This window comes from Vombatus ursinus, unplaced genomic scaffold, assembly GCF_900497805.2.
Source record: "Vombatus ursinus unplaced genomic scaffold, bare-nosed wombat genome assembly UNPS02014810.1, whole genome shotgun sequence".
In the NCBI taxonomy this organism is placed as follows: Eukaryota; Metazoa; Chordata; class Mammalia; order Diprotodontia; family Vombatidae; genus Vombatus; species Vombatus ursinus.
This window is the reverse complement of record NW_020954588.1, coordinates 21,075,521-21,096,956: the sequence shown is the minus strand read 5'-3', so window position 1 is coordinate 21,096,956 and position 21,436 is coordinate 21,075,521. Positions and strand designations below refer to the sequence as shown.

At 38.9% G+C, this 21,436-nt stretch overlaps 1 protein-coding gene across 3 annotated transcripts in view; it reads left to right on the top strand.

The window, feature by feature from the left end:
• MFN1 (mitofusin 1) overlaps positions 1-16,843 on the top strand; it is a 37,599-nt gene extending 20,756 nt beyond the window's left edge. For all 3 annotated transcript variants that reach the window (XM_027875841.1, XM_027875842.1, XM_027875843.1), the window contains 9 exons: positions 3,993-4,114; positions 5,020-5,146; positions 5,248-5,352; positions 6,074-6,176; positions 6,492-6,721; positions 7,730-7,882; positions 11,811-12,007; positions 13,758-13,892; positions 14,932-16,843. In XM_027875841.1, coding sequence (XP_027731642.1) covers positions 3,993-4,114; positions 5,020-5,146; positions 5,248-5,352; positions 6,074-6,176; positions 6,492-6,721; positions 7,730-7,882; positions 11,811-12,007; positions 13,758-13,892; positions 14,932-15,001 — 1,242 coding nt within the window. In that variant the 3' untranslated portion in view covers positions 15,002-16,843. The remainder of the gene's footprint in view (positions 1-3,992; positions 4,115-5,019; positions 5,147-5,247; positions 5,353-6,073; positions 6,177-6,491; positions 6,722-7,729; positions 7,883-11,810; positions 12,008-13,757; positions 13,893-14,931) is intronic.
• Positions 16,844-21,436: the final 4,593 nt, after the last annotated feature.

The window sequence follows — 21,436 nt, the reverse complement described above, 5'->3', positions numbered from 1 at the left end:
AATGCTCAGTTTATTATTATTAATCAGTTTATTAAGCAGTGTCTGCTAATTTGCATGACAGATTGGGACCAGACCTCCTCAGCTTAGGGCTAGACCCCAAATATATGGGAGACAGATTTTTGTACATTAAAAACAATCATATAAGGCCAGTTAGAAGGAAAAAAAATTTTTTTTTAATCTTAGATAACAGCTTTCAAGGTAAACTGTGACTTGAAAGCAACTTAAGCATTTAATCATGTCGTTAACAATTTTTTTTATACTTCAGAAATGCTTGGAATTATTGCTGCAAAATGAACACCTCAGATATATTATTATTTTTTTTTTTTTGCCATGGCCTTATGTGAGCAGTGTCTCTAGTGGCCCATCCCCATGAACACATCTAGCTTTTCTGTAATGATTTATGGAGAAGGTAGGGGGAAGAGTCTATAAGATTCATCATGTGGTATGATTAATACCACAGAATAGCTAATGTAGAAGGAAATGGATGTATTAAAACACGATGATTGACTTATCTTAGGAACTAGTTTGGTCCTAATTGGAGTGAGTTGAATATTAGGAAGGAAAATACCCTTGATGTTATTCCTTTCTGTTATCTCCTCAGCCCAATTCTGATTGGGGACTATTGATTATACTTTTATTGGTAATTTTATAGTTATATCTAGTAAACGTTTAGGGCAGGCACTCATGATTTAAATACAAGTTTGAAATCTGAATGGTGTTCCTTTTGTTGCTTGCAGCTGATATCGTAACTCTGGGCTGCTCAGTGAACTGTCCTTCTGCCCAATCACTACTTTAAAAGGCATTTGGCTGTTTGTAGTCAAGTAGGCCTTAATTGAGGTTATTCCACTTATATCGCTATCTCACATAGAAATGATGTATGTACTGTTTGACCTTTGCCAATATGCTTTTTGAAATGTGAAATCCCTTCGCCTTTGGAAGGTCAAAATCCAGGCATGTCACTCACTGTGTGGGGTGCTACTTTCTGCCGCCTGGGAGAGCTCAATGACTGCTCCCTGTGTTGAGGCATCTAGGTGGGCTTAGAGAGCTAAGGAAGCAGTGAGCTTGGACTCAAGAATTGGTCTGCTTATTCTTTTCGGAGACTCTTGGAAGTGCTAAGTGTTCCTAAAGAGTGTAGCTTTTAGGCCAAGAACACAAATGTACCAGAATCAGTGGATAATTTTGCTAATTTGCTGCCATTAGCCTCAACAAAAAAGTATCTTCTTGTATCGTATTTTGTTTTAGTGAATACATAAGGGGTGAGTGGAAAGTTTTATCTTTTGCAAAGATTTGTACAGAAAAGCACATGAATCAGATTGTAAAGAACCACTAGTGAATGGATCAAAAATGCTATTTTTGACAAATTTAATTAAGGGTTTTGTGTTTGAAGTGTAGTACAAAATGATTTCATTTGTTTTTAAAACTACTTTAAAAAACAATCAAATGACAATTTTGTTACAGAGAAATTTGTCTTCTCCTATTCTTGGTCTTTTGTTGTTGTTGTTTTTAAACTTAATCTGTCTCTATTTGTATCACTAGCTTTTGGAGCTCTTCTTTCCTCCCCAGTCTAGCTCTTAAATTGTGTTGTTTCTTATAAAACTGAATCTTCATCGCTGAAACCTAGATCTACTTCATCGAGGAGCACTGCCTGCCTTTTAATCATTCTTTTTGTTTTTGTTCTCTTTTTAAAATTTGTCTTTTCTGCTTTCATCATATAATTTTAAGGTAATTTTAACTTGGGAGGTGTATCCATAGGAGGTAGTTTAAAACCGATTAAAAATTAGCTGGTCAGGGGCAGCTAGGTGGCGCAGTGGGTAGAGCATTGGCCCTGGATTCAGGAGGACCTGAGTTCAAATCCAGCCTCAGACATGTAACTCTTACTAGCTGTGTGACCCTGGGCAAGTCACTTAACCACATTGCCTAGGTGGCCCCCCCTCCCCCCAAAAAATTAGCTGGTCTCATTTTTAATGTTGACATCATAAACTAATACACCCACTGCTGCCAGTTTTAAGTAAAAACGGGCAGTTGTTTAGGACAGAGGCGTCAAACACAAGACAACTTCCTAGCTTGCCCTAGATTAAAATTAATTGAAAAGTATTTAACAAAATTAATAAAAATACAGTAAAACACAGGTAAAGTTAACATAACATAATGGTTTTCTGAGTCACTAAGGCCCTCAGGGATTCTTAGCCATGTTTAGTGGCCCCGTTTCTATTTAAGTTTGACACCTCTGGTGTTCAACACCCGATTATGTCAAAAATAATAATAGTCTGTCCCACACCGTATCATCAGGCTTCCCAAGGTGATATGAGAACAGAGGCCTTGATAGCAAAGTAGGAGTGGAGTTTCAGCTTGATTTAGAGTGGGATCAGGAATTTACAGGCATTAGCTTAGAGCTCATCAGCTAATAAGCCAAGACCTAGGAAAAGGATCCATTCACGAGTCATCCTAAATTTGAAGTTTTTGATTCTAAGAACCCTTCACACCATACCCTCACGTCCTCCAATTGAGTAGTTCTTGTTATATATATAGATATAACAGACAAGACAGGTAGATACGGAGGGAGGGTAAACTAAAGTGGTTTAGGAATATTCAGTCTAAGAAAAGATAAAAGTTAAGGGAATATGGTCAAAGTTTTAGAAATAATGAAGAATGACTGGTGTAGTCACAGAGTTATTTACCAAATTGTGATACCAGGTCTAGTGGGTATCTTTCTGAAGTGTGAAACCAATTCAACAAGCATGGTTGAAAGAGAGGACTTGAAGACAAAGAAATGAGAGTGCCATTTTTACCCAGCGAGAGACAGTGGATAGAGAGAGACCTGGCCTCAAAACCCAGAAGACCTCCTTTCCGGTCCTACCTGTGACACATACTGGTTATGTGAGTGACCTTGGGCAAGTCACGAACTTTGTGTCCTATATAGCTCTCTCAGACTGAGAGTGAAGTCCTTGAACTTTTTCTTTTTTAAAGGTTGGACAAAAGATGCCAACCTTCACTGGTAGGCAGAGTGTCTCCTTCAAGCCCAGTCCTTTTCAGTCTTCATCTCCCTGGTACTCAACTTAGGGAGCTCATTTTAGCAGCGCCTCTCAAGAAGTGGTACAGGCAGAAAATTGATGTTGAAGAAGTTATGTTCATGAAAACTAAGACTCTTTAGTCCCTCCCCACCAGTTCCAAGCCAGTGTCATAGAGGGCAACAGTGTTTTTCTGCAAAACATTCCTTCATATCAGATCATTTGGCACAATGCGATGTTTCTTGCATTGTTTTGAAAACATAATAAAATTTTAGCTGTTTGAATATAAAGGTTATTAATATTAACCCCTACATTGAGTTAAAGGTAAAATGAAACCAACTGGTTTTGACCTTAGATTTAGGAGAGTAAATCATTGGAGTCATATGATGACACTATAGCTGTAGCTGTCTATAACTAGACATCTATATTCATAGTTCTGAAAATTACAAGAATTTTGTAAAAGTTTCCAAAATTTGCACTTGGTATGAATCTGTGATTCTAGAAATTTTCACACAGCAAGGGATAGAATCATGAACAAAATTGAAGGGAGCCTGCCCACCTTCCCCACCTCCCCCCAAGAAAGATTTTATTCTGCCTGGTAATATATAAAATTGGACCACATCAGGTTAAAGAGATTAAATAGGTTCACAGTATCAAGAAATCCATAGGGCAGAAATTATTGTGCTTCTTTATGTTGGAGTTTTTAGCCCCTTATGTATCCATATTTACCTGCTTTCTTTTTATAATCTTTATGTTATGCAGTTGACAATGCACATTACTGTGAAAAGATACACAAAGATCCAGGCTTGCTGTTCAAAATCTTTTTAAGTTTTGAGTTTACAAATGCTTGGTACTTTGATTTATTTGATTGTTTTTATTTTGGGGGGGGCAGAGTTATTTTGACAACAGCAAGTTTTTTGTCTTAAATTCCTGAACATATTGGGATGGAATTACAGTGATGTGTTGTGGCTTGGGCCCTCGCAGGAGTGTATCTCGCAGTCAGCAGTGAAAACAAAGTTTGAACAGCACACTATCAGAGCTAAACAGATAATAGACACTGTGAAAAACATAATGGATGCAATAAACGTGGCAGCCGCAGAAAAAAGGTACGAATTCCCTTTCTTCCAATGAAAGAATGGTAGTTTGTGGTAACCGTTTTACACTTCCCTGGTCAAAAATGTAACAATACGATCAAATATATCATTCCAAAACTGTCTTTGATTTGTGAAGTATCCTCTTGTGCCCTTTTATGAATGATCATGTTCATATATATTACAAAGGAATTATGACTCAAATGTACATTTTGGGCACACAAAATCAACTGTTATAGAGATTCCTATTTTTTATAAGGCAGAAAATAACATTTTCAGTAGCCTGCTGTATTGGACTATATTCTGGATAGGAGAGAAAGACACGAAGGGAACCAGGCCTGCCCATAGGACAGTCACAATTTCTTGTGGAAGCCCATTTCAGGGAAAGGGATCATTTTTCTTAGGTAGAAAGTATAATCTTTGATTTTTCTCAGGTTATTTTATAGTGCCATAGAATTATTAAACTAAGGAAATTTGAGCTTTATTGTAACAACTTGTACAAAAGAATTTTTGTTTGACCTAGATCAATAAATCAGATTGTTTTACCCTTTGAGGATTTCCCAGGTGCTCCTTTGAAAACAAAATATGGTTTATGTCATAAATCAGCTGATTCATCCAACATTGGAGTGCCCCCTTGGATTCTGGCATTGAAGAAGATCAGAAAGGAGGGTGGCCCTAGCATCTATGGAGCTTAGCATGTTAGTAGTAGCAGTAGTAGCAGTGACTGAGTTAGGTTTATTTTAATCATTCAACTTTCTAACATAATCTAACCTATTTCTAATGTAAATTGTTAGCTGTTAGTGTTTGTAATGCCTTAAAACTATTGGATACATTTTTGAGCAAATTTAGGCCAGCTTCGTTTCTTTTGTTCCTTTGTCTGCGCCTTAAATGTGTATTGTTGTCCCTTAATGCTACCTTAGGATTTATTCCTTGGAGGAGAGGGAGGACCAGACGGACAGATTGGACTTTATTAGAAACCAGATGAATCTTTTAACACAAGATGTTAAGAAAAAGATCAAAGAGGTTACAGCAGAGGTAGAGAACAAGGTATGTTTAAAAATAGATTTGAGGGTCTCATTTTGGGAGTGGAGGTTTTCTGTGATGGTTGAGATGTTTCTGAGTTGAATGACTCATTCTAATGCTTTCAGGTTTCGTGTGCTATGACGGATGAAATTTGTCGTCTCTCCCTTTTGGTTGATGAGTTTTGTTCTGACTTCCATCCTTCTCCAAGTGTGCTCAAAGTGTATAAAACTGTAAGTTGAATAGCCACACAGTTCTTTTGAGTGATATTTCTTTCTATTTGTTTTGTGCTGTTGGGATATAATCTTTGCTGTGTGGTGTGGTACCTCTTAGGCTCTTAGGAAAGACCAGTTTCACATTTTAGCCTCCACGTAGCCTTTATTTGCTTTTAGTCTTCATTTCTCTCTGTCAAATGTAGAAGCTACTTGTCAAGTTAGTAGTTAGAAAGGACAGAGTTCACCCACTAGGCTTACAACTATAATTGTCATTGCCTTGGTCAGTGGAATGGAGTTCATTCTTCCATACAATATCTAACTTGGCCTAAACATTAATTGGGATTTTTATTCCTTTTAATATATTTGCAATTTTAGGGCTGTCAGCACATTCAATTGAACTCACTGCCCTACACATAGGTGCATAATGTTTGCTTAATTTAATTGAAGTTAAAGCAAGAGGCTTTCTCCGTTGAAGAAGGCAGGGATGAAAAGCAGCAGAAATCATTTTAGAGGAGAGTATGTGTGTGGGTGTGTATGTGGGGGGGGTGGGAGTCTGGGTGTGTGTTAGGTACAAGATTGGGTTATGAAACTATGGAGAAACTTGGAACAATTTTTAATCTAAATAAAAAATTTTGTTAGCTTTTATCTTATAGTCGAGAGATTTATGTTGTAAAACTGTTTTATACCAGACCTGGGATTTAATTGATTATGAAAAATTATTATATAAATGTCACAACAGGAACTAAACAAGCACATAGAAGATGGTATGGGAAGAAATTTGGCTGATCGCTGTTCCACTGAAGTCAATGCCTCAATGCACCAATCGCAGCAGGAAATGATTGGTAATACTTTTGGTGTCCTGAGATGGAGACTTCTGTTTTTAAACTTGTAGGGTTTATTTTGTCATTTGCTACAAATTTTGTGCTTGTCCTTGTCCTTGAGTGTTCTGTTAAGTTTGGAAGTTATATTACTAATTATGAACTCTAGTTGCTAAGAGTTTATACATTATGGTAGTTTTTCTGCTGTCTCACATACTTCTAAGTACAAATATAATTTTACTGTATACATATTGTTGAAATTTAAAAAAAAAAATCCACACAAAGCCTGCTCGTCCTTGAAAGGAGCGTTTTTGTTTTTGTTTTTGTTTTACTTTCTAGAAAATCTGAAGCCATTGCTTCCTACCGGTATACAGAATAAGCTCCATGTATTAATCCCTTGTAAGAAATTTGATCTCAGCTACGACTTGAACTGTCACAAGTTGTGTTCTGACTTTGAAGAAGATATTGTATTTCGTTTTTCCTTGGGGTGGTCATCCCTGGTTAGCCGGTTCTTGGGGCCTACGAATGCCCAGAGGGTTCTCTTAGGATTATCAGAGCCCATCTTACAGGTAAGGTAAAACTTGTTAAAATTCTGCTACAAACTAGAAAATCAGAACTGGCACACTTATTTGTCATACCTTTAGCACATGGACCAGTTACTGTCAATCTGGCTGCTCAGTTTGATTGCCACACAGTGTCTGGTCATCAGCTGTATTTAAGAGCAAATAGGCTAGACTCGATCCTCCTTAGGCCTTGGTGGTTCTCTGTCTCTGAAGGTTTTAACGTCTGAATTTTAATCTCTGGTACATGTTTGGGGGGGGGGGAAGTTGCCTTGACTTGCACAATGGGAGTAGTTTTGACTGTGGGCACCGACCTCATCCTAGGCCCTTGGTGTTTATTTGCCTGAATTCTTGAGGACCTTGTGCCTTTGTGTGACTGTGCCACAGTCTTATAAGGTGCTGAGGAAAGAGGCAGAAGGGATGTCAGTTTGGACACTTTCTCTAACAGAGAGAGAGTACATAGCAAGGCCACAGAATAAAAGGCAGCCATTGATATCTCGCACCACCATGACTGCACTGTCTCCTGTGAGATGATTCCTTCCTGCTCCTGATTACTCACGACTGCTTGTCTTTCTTTCCATTCGACCTTTTCATATCTGCAGGGAAGATATAGCTAATCAGCTCATTTATAGGGAGGAGCTGTCTGGAGGAAGGCTGCCTTGCTGGCTCTCCCAGTCCCAAACAAGAGTTTAGACTCTTCCAGCATGTGGAGCAGGGCTTATTTCTTAAGTTCTTCACGGTTGGCTTTTTGAAAGTGGGATGGACTAGGGGGATGGGTGGCCCCCTTTTTTTGGCACTGTCGTCATGCTTCCATTTTCATTTTACTCAGAACTTCACGACCTACTCATGAAGGGGACCCATTTTTTCCTTCTAAAATTGAACAGCTTTTAGAGAACTGCAGGTCTCAGAGCTAAAGCTGGGTTCTCTGTCTACCCAGCTGTGCCACCTTGAGAGAACCAGACGGGGTTCTGTAAATGCATGACCATTCTGTTCTGTTTGTTTTCCCCACGCTGCCAGGTGCCTCGATCTATCGCTTCTACTCCCTCTGCTCCTCCTAATCCTGCAACACCAGATGTTGTGTCTCAGGAAGAACTGATGGTGACCCTCGTAACGGGCTTAGCTTCTTTAACATCGAGGACTTCTATGGGCATCATTTTCGTTGGCGGAGTGGCAAGTAACACTGTTCTGTCTTTTAACCACAGCTAACATTTTGACAGGAGTGCCTGTAGGACCAGGAAAAGGCCCAGCAATAATATTTGGAAGTTTTTAGGTTAAAAACATGCAGTTGCAATAACATTCTGTAAGCCTTATCATAAGTAGACATATCTTTATGAAAGATGTACACTGTATCAGGTAGTCTTCATACAATTTAGAAACAAGTTCTTTAATATTGAAGACTATCATGTTGGTTAGCAATATGAAAAGTCATGAGTTTTTCCAACATTTTGCTTGAAATGAGCTTTTAAAATAAAATACCTTGGATAATTTTTGTTTTTGTAGCTCCAAATCCCGTAGGTGTGTTGAAGTAAGACTCCTGCCTGTCAGATTTTAAGATAGAGAAAATGAATTTAATTTTGTTTGAGAAACAGTGAAACCTAGCTTGTCTGTGATTATCTCTAGCGTATGGGAATGTTGAATGCGTCTCAACATACTTGTGAGAGTTCTCCTTTGTCACAGAACCACAACATTTGGGAGTTGGGAAGGTACTTCAGTGGCCAATAAGTTCCCCCCATGTGTGAAAGGCATCTTTAGCTCTGACATATTTAACAAGGGGTCAACCAGCCTTGGCTTGGAGGAAGACCTCTACGAATTGGGGAGCCCCTCCCCCCCAGGAGGTAGCTCCTTCCCCTTGGGGATGCTCTTGTCTTTAGGAAGCTTTTCTTGGTTTCTTCCATTCACTGCTGCTTCTGCCCACTAGGGCCGAGCAGAACAGGCCTTATCCCTTCTCTGTGTGATGGCTCTTCAACCTCTTGTTGGCCTCATCGTTGTCATCTCACCCACCCCCTCCTCCCAACCCCCCATTCTTCTCAAGAATAAACATTTTCATTTCTTTCCGTTGATCTTTATGTAATATGGAATCTAGACTCTCACCATCCCGGGGTCCCTCCTTGAACATTATTCAGCTTGTTAATTGATCCTTCTTAAATCCCGTAAAACTTTAAACGAAACCCAGAACTTAAGATGAGTTCTGAGGAGGGTGGAGTCCACTGGGCCTCTAATTCCTTATTCCATAAGCTTCATTTTCTGTGTCATTGAGTTGCCATATCACACTGCAGACTCACTGAACTTGGAACCCATTAACCCCCCTTCTATGTCTTTGTCAAATTCATTGATAAAAATGTTATTAAATATCTCAGGGCCAAGCATAGATTCCTGAGCCATCCCACTAGAGACCTTCTGCCACACTGATATTGAATGGTTAACAGATACCCTTCTGAATCATATCCTTCTATGTTCTCTGTAAGAATTGTGTGAGTTCCAGGATCAGTAGTGATCCATAGCACTTCCCAGGAGATCGTGATGAACAATGCTATCTACCTCTAGAAAGAGAGTTGATTGGACTCAGAGTGTAAAGTGAAGGGTATATTTTCTACTTTATTTTTCTTGCCTTTTTTTTTTGTTGGGGGAGGGAAGTGGGGACAACATGGTTACTATGGAAATGTTTTGCCATTGCCTTCTCAGTGAGTGGGGAAGAGGCTAAAGAGAGAGAGAGAGAGAAAATACGGAAATAGAAAAGTGAAAAAGTGAATGTTAAGAAAAAATAAATGGTGCAGGATTGAGAGTCAGGAAGATTTCATTTTCCATCCTACCACAGACACAGTAGTTGTAGGGCTCTGAAGAAATTATTTAGCTTCTTGGCCTCAATGCTCTGTCCTGTAAAATGGGATGATATTTGTATCCACTTATCATACTTAGATGAATCAAATGAGATAAGGCAGATAACACACTTTAAAAACCCTATATTAAAAAAAATGTGAATTAACCTTATCAAAAAGCTTTGCTAAAGTCTAGGTAAGCTCTATCCTCAGCATTCTGAGTTAGTAGTGCTGTCAAAAAAAGGGAATGAGCTTAGTCTGGCATGACCTGGTCTTGATGAGGTCATGCTGGCTTTTTATAGTCTGTTTCCACTTTTAGATGTTTGCCAGTCATCTCATTAATGATTCCCAGGAATTGAAGCTGTTGTTACTGACCTGGAAGCGTGGTGATGTGGTCAGTAGAACACTGGACCCAGCATCAGAAAGACCTGGCTTAGACACTTAGGAGCTGTGTGCCCATGGGCAAGTCACTTAATCTCAGTTTCCTTATCTGTAAAAGGAGAATATTGAATTTGATAGCTTCTAAAGCCATGATCCTTTTATAATTGGGACATTTGCACTTCCCTAGTTTTGTGTTACTTCTCTGAAATGATCTTAAAAATATCACTGATAATGCTTAGATGTCACATCTATAAGTTCTTTCAGAAACCAAGTTCATGTGGGCTCAGTGATTAAAATTTTTTTTTCAATTAAAATCAATTTTCTCTCTATCTTACTGCCTCTCTCCTGTCTTGTAAAATATGCATAGTCAAAAACAAATATCCATGTTGGCCATATTAAAAAAAGTCTTATTCCTATGTCACAACAGTATTCTATTACATACATGTACCATCCTTTGCTAAGCTAGTCTTCAGGTGATGGGTACTTCCTTAGTTTCCAGGGGTTTTTTTGCTACTACTAAAAGAGCTGCTATAAACATTTTGTACACATAGGTTCTTTCTCTCTTAATCTCTTTGGTGTATAGGCCTAGTAATGGCATTGCTGGGTCAATGATATGCACGGTTTAATGAATTTGGGGACATGGTTCCAGATTGCTCATTTCACAGCTCCACCAGTAGTGCCTTCATGGTCCTGTTTTCTTGAAGGTGACTTGAATTTATCAAGGACAACTAGGTGTTCTTCTCTTGATGTCATCTACCTGTTAAGTCATTTTAGTTCTGTTCAGACACTTGGTAGCTGTGTGACCCTGGGCAAATCATTTAACCTCTGCTTGCCTCAGTTTCCTCAACTGTAAAATGAGAATCACAGTAGCACCTTCCTCCCATAGTAAGCACTATGGAAATGTTATCTTTTACAAAGGTCATTTTCCTTAGTAGCAAAAGCAAAATCAGAACTATGCGATAGGACCATCTCCCTTTTGATCTTTATCATTATCCCATCCAAGCTAAGACTGTTTTTATTATCTTTAGCTTCCCTGTCCAGCTTCAACTCACTCTATGCTTTAGTATTCTTGACTGACTACTCTGTCCCTTGGCCTCCCTCCCATCTTCTTTATGTGTTTTGAAAATCTGAAAAGCTGCTTGGTGAGTTCCCTGTGCATCCACGTTGGCCATTGTTCGTTTTGGAATGGCTTCCCTTTGCGGCTTCAGAGTTTCATTCTTTAGTATCTCCTGTGCCTCCTGGGATGCCGTGCCTCGGAGCACCCATCAACATGATAGATGACCTCTGAGGAAACAGCTAGGTAACAGACGCCGTATAGTAGGATCAAAGCTGGATTTGGAGCTGGAAAGGACTCTTGTAGCACATTTGACCGATGAACCCAAGGCTGAGAAAACAGCGGCAGGTGACTTAACTTCCAGGAAGGCCAGGGAGCTTGTTGGAACACTGGCCTCAGAGGTGTCCCAGACCTTCTGTAGAAATGATAGCATGTGTAATTCTTTCTGTAATTTTGAAATCAAAAGGAAAAAGTCTGTTTCTCCGTGCTGCTACATAAGTCCCCACTGATTCCAGAATTGGATCTAGGTGACTACAGAGGAGAGAGGATCGCAGTGAAATATTTGTAGCCCTCTAAATTTAGCAGTTAGCTGACAGGCTGGGTGTAATGCAGATGAGAAGTTAACCTTGGCTCTTCCCCTGAGTTAATCCTTTATGCAGAGAGGAAAGTGACTTGGATTTCACCTATAGATTCCCTAGTTGGTTTTTTTTTAATTGATTTTTTAAAAAAACTTTGGAATTTGCAAAGATAGCCATGCAATTAAAATGGCCCCATGGAGTACCTCCATTTCTGTCCTTTGTTTGCTCCAAGCTCAGTTGACAGTAACGGATAATTGTTTCCCTTGCAGATTTGGAAAACAGTGGGCTGGAAACTTATAACAATTTCCCTAAGTATGTATGGAGCTTTGTATCTCTATGAATGGCTGAGTTGGACCACTCGAGCAAAGGAGAAGGCCTTCAAGCAGCAGTTTGTAAACTATGCAACTGAAAAACTGCAGATGATCGTCAGCTTCACGAGTGCTAACTGCAGCCATCAAGTACAGCAGTAAGTCACAAAGTGTGTGTTCTAGTAAAAGTATTGGGGTGACGGTCTGTACCCCGAGGAAACCTCAAGCTCCAGTGCCATCACTGCAGTTCACAGATGAGGAAACTGTCTCAAGTTCAGGCACATGTCCAGAGTCACTGAGGGCAGACAGAACCAGGATACGAATCCAGGACTAGAACATTGAAACAAGCACTCTCTGTTCTTAGCAAGGCTTAGGTCTGATGCCACTTCTTCCATGGAGCATGATGTGAACAACTCCTGGGTGAAAAGAATCTTTCTGTCTCCATATTTTCCTAAGTCCTGTTGCCTGGATCTCATTGTTGTCCCTTTCATAGCATCTATGAGTGAGAGGTTTAGGAAGCATCTGACCAGGTGAAACCCATGTAGGTTGAAAATGCCTCCAGTTAAGATTTTCTGGTGACAGACAGCCTTCTGCAGTTGTGCATTGGTAGAGAAGAAAACAGAACAAGTCACATCTTCTGGTTTCACATTTTATTGTTGATGTATGAGTATTTGTCATCCATAGTATCTAACAGTTGGGCTTAGGCAACCAGTCCTTGTATTAGACTATAAGCTCCTTGAGGGCAGGGACTGTCTTTTGTCTCTTTGTATTCCCAGCACTTAGCACAGTGCCTGCCACATAGTAGGAGCTTACTAATGTTTGTTGACTGAATGCTTGGAGGAGTGAGTGGATTCAGAAGCCATCTCTCCTGCCAGAGGGCCCCTAGGTATAGGGGTGGAGTGGGGTGGGGGTGAGGGCAGTTAGGTACTTGAGATGTTTTTGTCTAAGTAGAGTTCCCAGGTAGAGCACTGGCCAATCATACTTGATAGTTGCAGTGAAAAGAAAGTTGGGTCACGGCTTCCTTGGGGGTTTGAGTGGACCTGAGTCACTTCTGGCTTGACAAATTGACAAGTAATACACTGGAGCACATCAGTGTGATAGAGGGGCTCTTTTCTTTGAAGAAGGTAAAGTCATCAGCAGACCGTGTGGTGGGGGGAGCAGGAGTTAGCTTCAGACCTGCACACCACCAGTGGGGGCTGCTTGTCTTTGGGTAGCGGTGCTACTCAGGTGCTTAGACCTGAGAAGGCAGCACACCCTCACGACCAGGGCAACCTGGCACCGAACATCAGTGGCTTTTGAGTGGGAACGGGAGAGAAGGAACTCCCGCTAGCCATACCTTTGGGTCCCCAATGCCTGTGAGACTTGTTATCATCTCTGTTTTACAGATCCTGTGAATCCAGTGAATATCCTTCCCCAAAGAGCTAGTCAGGGTCAGAGCAGAGACATGGAAAGCTAGGTTTCTTGACCGCAGGGTCAATGAGTGCTGCCTCCTCTGGACAGCATGCCCATCTTTTGTGTTAACCTGGGTGGTTCTAGGACTCTGTTCTTCATGTTTGTGGTGAACAATCCAAGTTGTTTGTTCTGCAAAGCTGCGTTTAGTTTTAAACTTTGTCGCCTTTGATAGAGGAGTGTTGCTCCATCGTGTGGCATTGAAGAATACTGGTTTTTCAAGACAATGTTGCTAGAAGTATCTGTAAGCAACGTAAAAATAAGCCAAGGGGATGAGTTTGGCTTGTACATTCAAGGCTTGACTCAGTGTCTTTTCTTTAGCTGTGTGGTTTTATCTCACAATTTTCCCATGATTGGCTGTCTTTAATATAAACAATTTTAAATCTCATCTTGGTGCTATCCCCTCAGTAAAGCAGGCTGACGACCTAAAGTATTTTCTCCCTAATCTTTCTTTAAAAGGGAAATGGCTACGACTTTTGCTCGTCTGTGTCAGCAAGTTGATGTTACCCAGAAACAGCTGGAAGAAGAAATTTCTAGGCTGTCCAAAGAAATAGACCAGTTGGAGAAAATACAAAACAATTCAAAACTTTTAAGGTATGAGTCATAGGAAAAGGTTTTGTAACAAAATGCATTAATTTTTATGCTGATTGATCTTAATGCAGAAGGCCTCTTAGTTGTTTCAGTAGGAGGGTTATGTTAACATTCACTAGATAATTGGTGGTACAATATTTAATTTTTTATGCTGCTATCAGAGTTGGGGTGAGATAATTTATTTTATCAATAGGAAAAAAGTTGTTAGCAATGTTATCAATACGTAGAATAAAGTATCTTCTTAGCCCACTATTTTGCCTAGGCAGTTAAAATCAGTTTTCTGTGGTCCATCTTCTGGGCCCTTGAACAGGATGATAAAACTAATATAAGTAGGAAGTACTGCCAGCAGTATTAAAAATGAGCTATTTCTTAGGACTGTAGCAGGATTAAAATGTCACTTCGGAGTCCAGTGCTGAGTGAAGCCTTTCCTAGTTTTATAATCCAGCTGTTTGTGTGTACTGATACACCCACATGTACACGTAGAGTACACTTGAGGACGTTGTTGATAAGGAAAATCGTTACGGTTGTGTACATTGTTTTCCGATTGAGTTTATGTAATTACACAAATGATTTCCCAGACAGGCAGAAACGAACTTGGAATCTGTATGATCTTGAAGGGTAAAGCTGTGATTCTATTACTCAAATGTCCAATAAATCACATTTATCTCTTTGAAACCATTGGAGAAATCCCACAATTAGAATTGTTAGTAGTTGCACATTGAATTAGACTATCATTTGAATAGCCTTGTATGCAAGACTTTGGAACATGCAATACTTCATTCTGATGGCAGTCATAAGTAGCCAGAAATGTATTTTGCCAATTTTTGTCCAGTTTGATTAAGACTTTGTATCTTAGCCACCCGCAGAGCAGCTACATTTTAGGATGATGAAATACTCTGAAAGGGTTTGCTAACTGTTGAATCTCTTCTGAGTGGCAAGAATTCTAGCAACAGCAGAATTTTTTCTAAATTATTGGATGGAATGCATTTTCATGGATCCATATGCTAATTTTTGATAACCTTTTGTGTACTTTTAAAAACAGAAATAAAGCAATTCGACTTGAAAACGACCTGGAGAATTTTACCAGGCAGTTCCTTCACCCAAGCAAATAGAAGAATCTCAGCAGACTCTGGTGGCCCCAGAGGAGAAGCAGGACTCTTGACTCTTGTGTTGATTTACATGAAGGATGACTCGAAATAGGGATTGTCTGGGTTTAGATTCTGGCAGTGATCTCTCTTGAGGTCTTTGTTTCTTAACAGTGGTTACGTGGTATGTTTGGATCCTTAGTTGTAATGGGGGCGGGGGAGAGGTTAAAGAACCAAATCTTTTGTGATTTAAAATAATGAATTTGTGAAGGGAAGTACAACTGATTGTGAGACCTATGGTTGGGGAATGGGTTTTTGAGCTCCTAGATAGGGTTTTGTTTGATTCTGAAAAACCCTGCTTCCTGGCATCCAGGAATTAGAAAGACTATTATAGCCCCGTTTTTTCCAGAATAACTTTTTCTGTGTCCTCTTTTATTGGGAGTAACCAGTCTTTTATTTTTTTAAAATACTCACTTATCTATTAGCCAAGAAGAGGAGGATGTCTTAAAGTGTTATTATTTATGCAGATAACATCATTTTTGTTAATACATTCATAAATTTTTAACTTGCCCATTACAACTACCTAATTGGGCCTTGTCATCAAATTGTCATTCACTTAAAACAGGATTTGTGGGTAATAATCCTCTTTCCCAAGCAAAAAAGGAACACCATCTATGAAACTCCTGAAATGAAGTTGAAAGTGCCAGATTGATTAAAAATAGTTCAGCCATATAGAGCAGTTAGAATCCAAAGTGTCAGGAATACTTTCATGTACAGAAGTAAGAAGGGAGTGCTTGCCTGTGTGGGCTCGGGCTTTCATGTGGAACATTGGCCAAGTAGGGTTCCCCGGTGTCCTTTTCATTGTGTGAATGTGCCAGCTTGTGTTTCATCTTACCAAGGTTTTCATGTGCTTGAGTATATGGTGAATCGTCCAGTTTGCTTTTATATCCAAAATGGGGTTGAAGAAAAATTCTGTTGCTCTCGGGGGAAAATGTATTGGCCAGGTTTGACATTTTGCTGGGGAAAGAAGAGAATTTCATACTCCCTTATTTTAGGTACCAGAGCTGAGCTCCTTCCCAGGGCTGCCTGAGCAGTTTTCTGTTGAGAACATTTTACTGTAAATAGTGATTTTGGGGGGTGATTCATCCACTGCTTCCCTTTTTTGTGCCTTTAAGGCTTCTGAATGCTATTTATTATTTGACCTTCTCCAGGCAGGTGTGCCTGTATTTTTAAAGAATAAATAGCATTGTTTTTGGCCATTAAAAGCCTTTCAAATTATTTATATATATTTTTATGCAGATTAAATGTTTAACAGGATAAAATATTCAGGTCCAGAATTGAAAAAAAAGTTGTTGAGACTGCTAATAACCCTGACAGGGCCCACAAGGAAGAATGGGAAAAGTGGCAACACTGGGTGGTCTTGGATTAGAGTTCACACTCAGGCCACAAACTGGCCCCTAGTATGAGCCAGCTCCTTACGTGCATGTGGGCAGCGCAGTGGCTTGGTTCCATCGATCTGACTAGTACAGCAGTCATCAGTTTCCTTCAGTACTTTGAAATAAAGACTTGCTACCTGATTGTTTGGAAATCTGTTGTATGCATGTTGGAAATAGGAAAGATGGCTTAAGGAACCAAAACCAACCCTCTTGGTCCCCCACCCCCCATCCTAAAGCCAACCCAAGCCTACGACTTGCACAGAAATTATGTGATTTTAGTACTAATGTGGTTCAGACTTTTACAAAATACTTGATGTTTATTTTCTATGTCTGCAAGATCATTTATAAACTTTGTATAATCCTAAACTTTTTACAAACATAGTTATTTTATAGTGGTTCAAACTTCCAAGGGAAAAATAAAAGCTATACCCATTGTTTGCCTGATGATATAGAGAACATTTATATTGACACCACATTTGTAAGAGGTACAGCAAGCCTCTTGGGAAAGCCGTTCATCTTGGAGACAACATGTTCACTTTTTCCCCTTGTGTAGTTTTGCTGCTTTCCTCATGGTGATCTTGGCAAGGTCTCTGACCTCCTGCCACTTAGTACGGCATATGCGGCTTAGTTTTGAAGAGTACTCTTGGATAAAAGGACTCTGGCATTTGGCAGAATTAACTAACCTCTATGGCAGTTGAGCCTGATTGGTAATACTCAGACTTACTGAGTAGTAATTAATTGAACACATGTTACATTTGAGCCTTCAGTGACATAGAGCTACCACACATTTTGATTGAAGCAGTTGCTAATTTAGGGGAGGTGGGGTATACTTAAAACAAGTCTAAATACCACATTTAACTACTTTACTAGAAAGGGTCTCTTAACCTTCACCTCCTTTCTTTGCCTAGAAAGAAGATGGGTGTCCCATCTCTTGGGAAGTTAAATGACTCCTGTATTCACTGGTACTCATGTGGTACTGTCTTTTCTAAAAATTACCAATAACTAGCCTAGAATACTGGTGGCATAAAATAAGCTAAAAGACAGAAATTCTTCAGATATTCATTCAGCTTAATTTACTGTTGGGAAATGTTAGCTCCCAAGACTGCCCAGGTAGTACAAAGGCAACGTGTCTGCCCTTTGGATGCTAAGGTGTACACTTGAGATGAAAGAACAATACACTCCAGTCCTATCAAGTAGGACAATTATCAATTACTATTGCTTGGCTATACAGGAAGCTGTGGGGGGAAAAATATCTCTGCTACAAAGAGTCTGGTTAAAAGCACTTGTTTATTGGTTACAATATCAACTCATGGCAACATGTTTCACTGAGCCACTGTACAAATACAAAGATCAAATCCATTGGAAAAAGCTATGAACAGAAGTTCATAGCAAGTGACCATTTCACAGGGAAGTCATTGATGCAAAAGCACTATTGGAGAATGCACGGCACAAGTCCCTGGTTTTTATTAGCTTAAATTAAAGCTGTTAAGACTTTATCTGGATACAGACACACTCCAAAGGCAGTGTGGAATCGATTATCTTTTGTAATGTTTACTGACTTTTATCTGGTCCAAGTCAGCGCAGAGTGTGCAAAACAAATATATTCTAAGATGAGAATATATTGGAAATTTGACTATCATACAGTGACTGCAAAACAAAAGTTTTTAAAAACCAATTACATTTGGACTCCTTTGGATGTAATATGTATACAAGTGTTCGAATGCCTCTTTGAAAGGAGAAAAAACACAGAATAGAGCACCATTGTGTAAGTAAAACAAAGGCTTGAAATATCTAAAGACTATTCCACTGAAGTCCATATTAGTCAAAAACCTAACATACTGTGTGTGGTACAAGATTTTGTCAGGCACATTTAATCTGTTATCAGTTATATCAATTAGTAACACTTTACACATTTTTACCATTACAACACTGCATTAACATTCTGCATGTATTTTACATAACCAGCAACTGGATAAAAAGGCCTGTGGTGCCTCCAAAGTGTAGGAAGAAATTTTACCAGCATGCATGCCAGATTACTGAATACAAGGTGCACCACCAGCCCATGCTTGCTTAATTTATACATGAAATGCGATCTTAAAATCAGTCATTCTGCTATAGAATACAGCAGATAATGCATTTGTTTTCACTAATTCATACCTATTCTAACCAGTATTTTAAAGTATAGCACTAAAATCTAGTGGCATTGACTGTCCTTTGAATAAAGGGAGAAAAATAATAATGGAATGTTTTTCATGCTTTTCTTATAAACATAAAACATGATGTCACAATGGGACAAGTGGTACATTTATTGAATTTTAAAGGTTATAATGTATTATAGGATCTGCTAAGTTCATACAGCATTGCTAATCCAAACTGACAGAAGGCTCTGCTAACTCCATGATTTTATTTATCTTAATGGGATGTTAGAAATATCCTAAGTTTCAGACATTACTCTTGTACCATTCATGCTTACACTCAGTCTTCTAAAAGATCGGTCAGGAAAATTCTAGAAAGAAGCCCTTCACAGTCCACCAGCATCAGGCTTACAACTTCACTGTTTTAGTCCAATCCATTTTCTTCCAATTCATGTAAAGATGAATTTTGAGCGTACAGAGTACTTGAAACTTAACCATGAGGCACACAATCAAAAAGCAGAAAGGGTTCCCTTCAAACATCACAAGGAAGCAAGTCAAGTTTATTTTGCGTTACTGTGGCACAATATTCCATGACTACCAATGATGAAAGTGACACCATCTTAAATTCCTCCTATCATCATGGATGGAGCAGCTCTTCTGGAGGCAGCAGATGTTGCAGGCTGCTCATCCTAACTCAACAGTTCTGAAAATCTCTGTAGACAAATTTATCTTCATATGACACAGATTACCAGGCCAAGTCACCTGAGCCCTTTGCTAAACAGCTCCAGTGAAATCTCTTGGAGATGGAAGAAACAAAGGAGACTTCTTTAAAAAGATTTTTAGGAACCTCATTACGCCAGAAGTATTATAAAGTGCACTATGCTCAAATGTCAATCATTGATAAGGTACAGTCAGAAACAGCTGAATAAATTTTAGGATTGGGGAAAATTGTTATTTTCACTAACAGGCATCAGAAATTGCTATTTTTGATACAAATCATAAGTGGAATTCTAATGGCACTGTTTTGATTTGTGACATTCAAAGATCTACAACAGTAGATTTCCTGTGTGTGCCCTTCCTGCTGATCTTAGGAATACTAACAGAATATCAGAAACAAGTGGTGGGCAACCATGCTGGACATCCCAATCTGCAGATAAATTTAGCACCTGGCAAGTTATGCTGTTCGGTGCTTAGAAACAAGGGACCTGACAATCTGTCTGTTTTAGATTTACTGAAACACAGCCTCAGACGCAACTGGCAGTCACTCAACACAGCACAAAGGTGACTTTTTGACATCAATCATATGCATAGACTTTTCAAATACCTCTTAATCACTCAAATCATCAGAGTAATTTTAAACTGGTCTACTCAAATTGTTTAGATATTAAAATGAACACTTAAGGAAAAATCTGTTGGTGACTTTATAACACTTGTGGCTTGTCCAAGTGCCAAAGCAATTATGGCTATTGGCATGAGGCTTCAGTAGCACTTCTTTCATTTGTTTGTAAGGACATTTGGTAAGGAGAAATGCTTTTTAGCCATTTTTCATAATGACGTTGAACTAAATGACACTTTTATTTCTCCAGAGTTACTGTATGCACCTTTAAAATCCACATTCTGCCTGACCTCAAAGAGCTGCTCTTTATGAAGATACACATAGACATTACATAATTAGTACAGCATAAAAGTCATCACACAAAAATGCAAACGTAGGAATTCTTATAATTGACAGTATAGAATAATTTTGGTCCTATACCTCCCCAGTTGGCCTTAAGTATATTCTCTTTCTAGCACATGATATAGAACTGATACTGAATTCACTGTGGTTGGCACACTTTAAGTATTTGTAAATAAGACAGACTTACAGGCACAGTTTGGAAGTGCTGACATTAGGAGTGACAAGTGATCACAATTTCATGTTGGTCTCAGCAATAATCTGTGGTCTAGCACACTTACAGAATCTTGGGCTCTTAAGTTCACAAAAATGACTCAACAGGATATTTCCCAACACTTAATGCACCGTCACCAATTAAATGACTTTAAGAGGAATCCAAGATGGAAAGCACATTTTTTTCCCCAAAAGATTACTGGTCTTTAGAGTCCACTTTTTGTGGCATATCCAATTTTAGGAAAATAAAATCACTCTGGTAAGGAAATTTAGCCATTGCATGAGCATACTTAAAACTTTGCTGAGATTGGTTCCCTTAAGGTTCCTTGGCTTAGATGCAATCTTTTATTAGCAAAACAGTTTAAGAAATGTACACTTGGCACTAGAGGGAATATTTAGACAAAATAAGTGATTAATGTTTCAATTTCATAGACCACTGGTATCTACTAAAATGTGAAGGCACAGGCTATTTTTACTAAGCTAAAGTTTAAATTAAGAGGTCATAAAATTTGTAGAAACATGGTTTTAAATAAGGTTATTGACCTATAGACAAGGGATAATGCTCTTCATTCAAAACATAGTGCTATCTTACTGCACTAACTATACATAAAACAGGCATATATACTCAGGTGAAATATTGGGAAATATCCTCATGTTTACAGGAAAAACAACTCATCTTAATCTCTGAGGCAAAGAAAAAAAAAATCCAACCTGAAAAATTTCCAAATATCCTAAAAACTCAGTGTAATGAAATTCAATTCTCTAAGTTCACAGTGGGACATGTCACTCATAGTGTCATTGTATTATTGAATGCCTTGAAGTATGTGCAAAAAATCTTTGTTGCCCATTTACCTACTACCTACTTTTTGAATACAGAGTCAATTCTAAAATTTCCTGTATAGTCCTAGAAAAGAAAATGGCTATTTGGCAAGTGTAGAGCACGTCTTCCAGGATTCTACATAGTTCATCTGTCCCAAATGAATGTGGGCATGTAATTAATTCT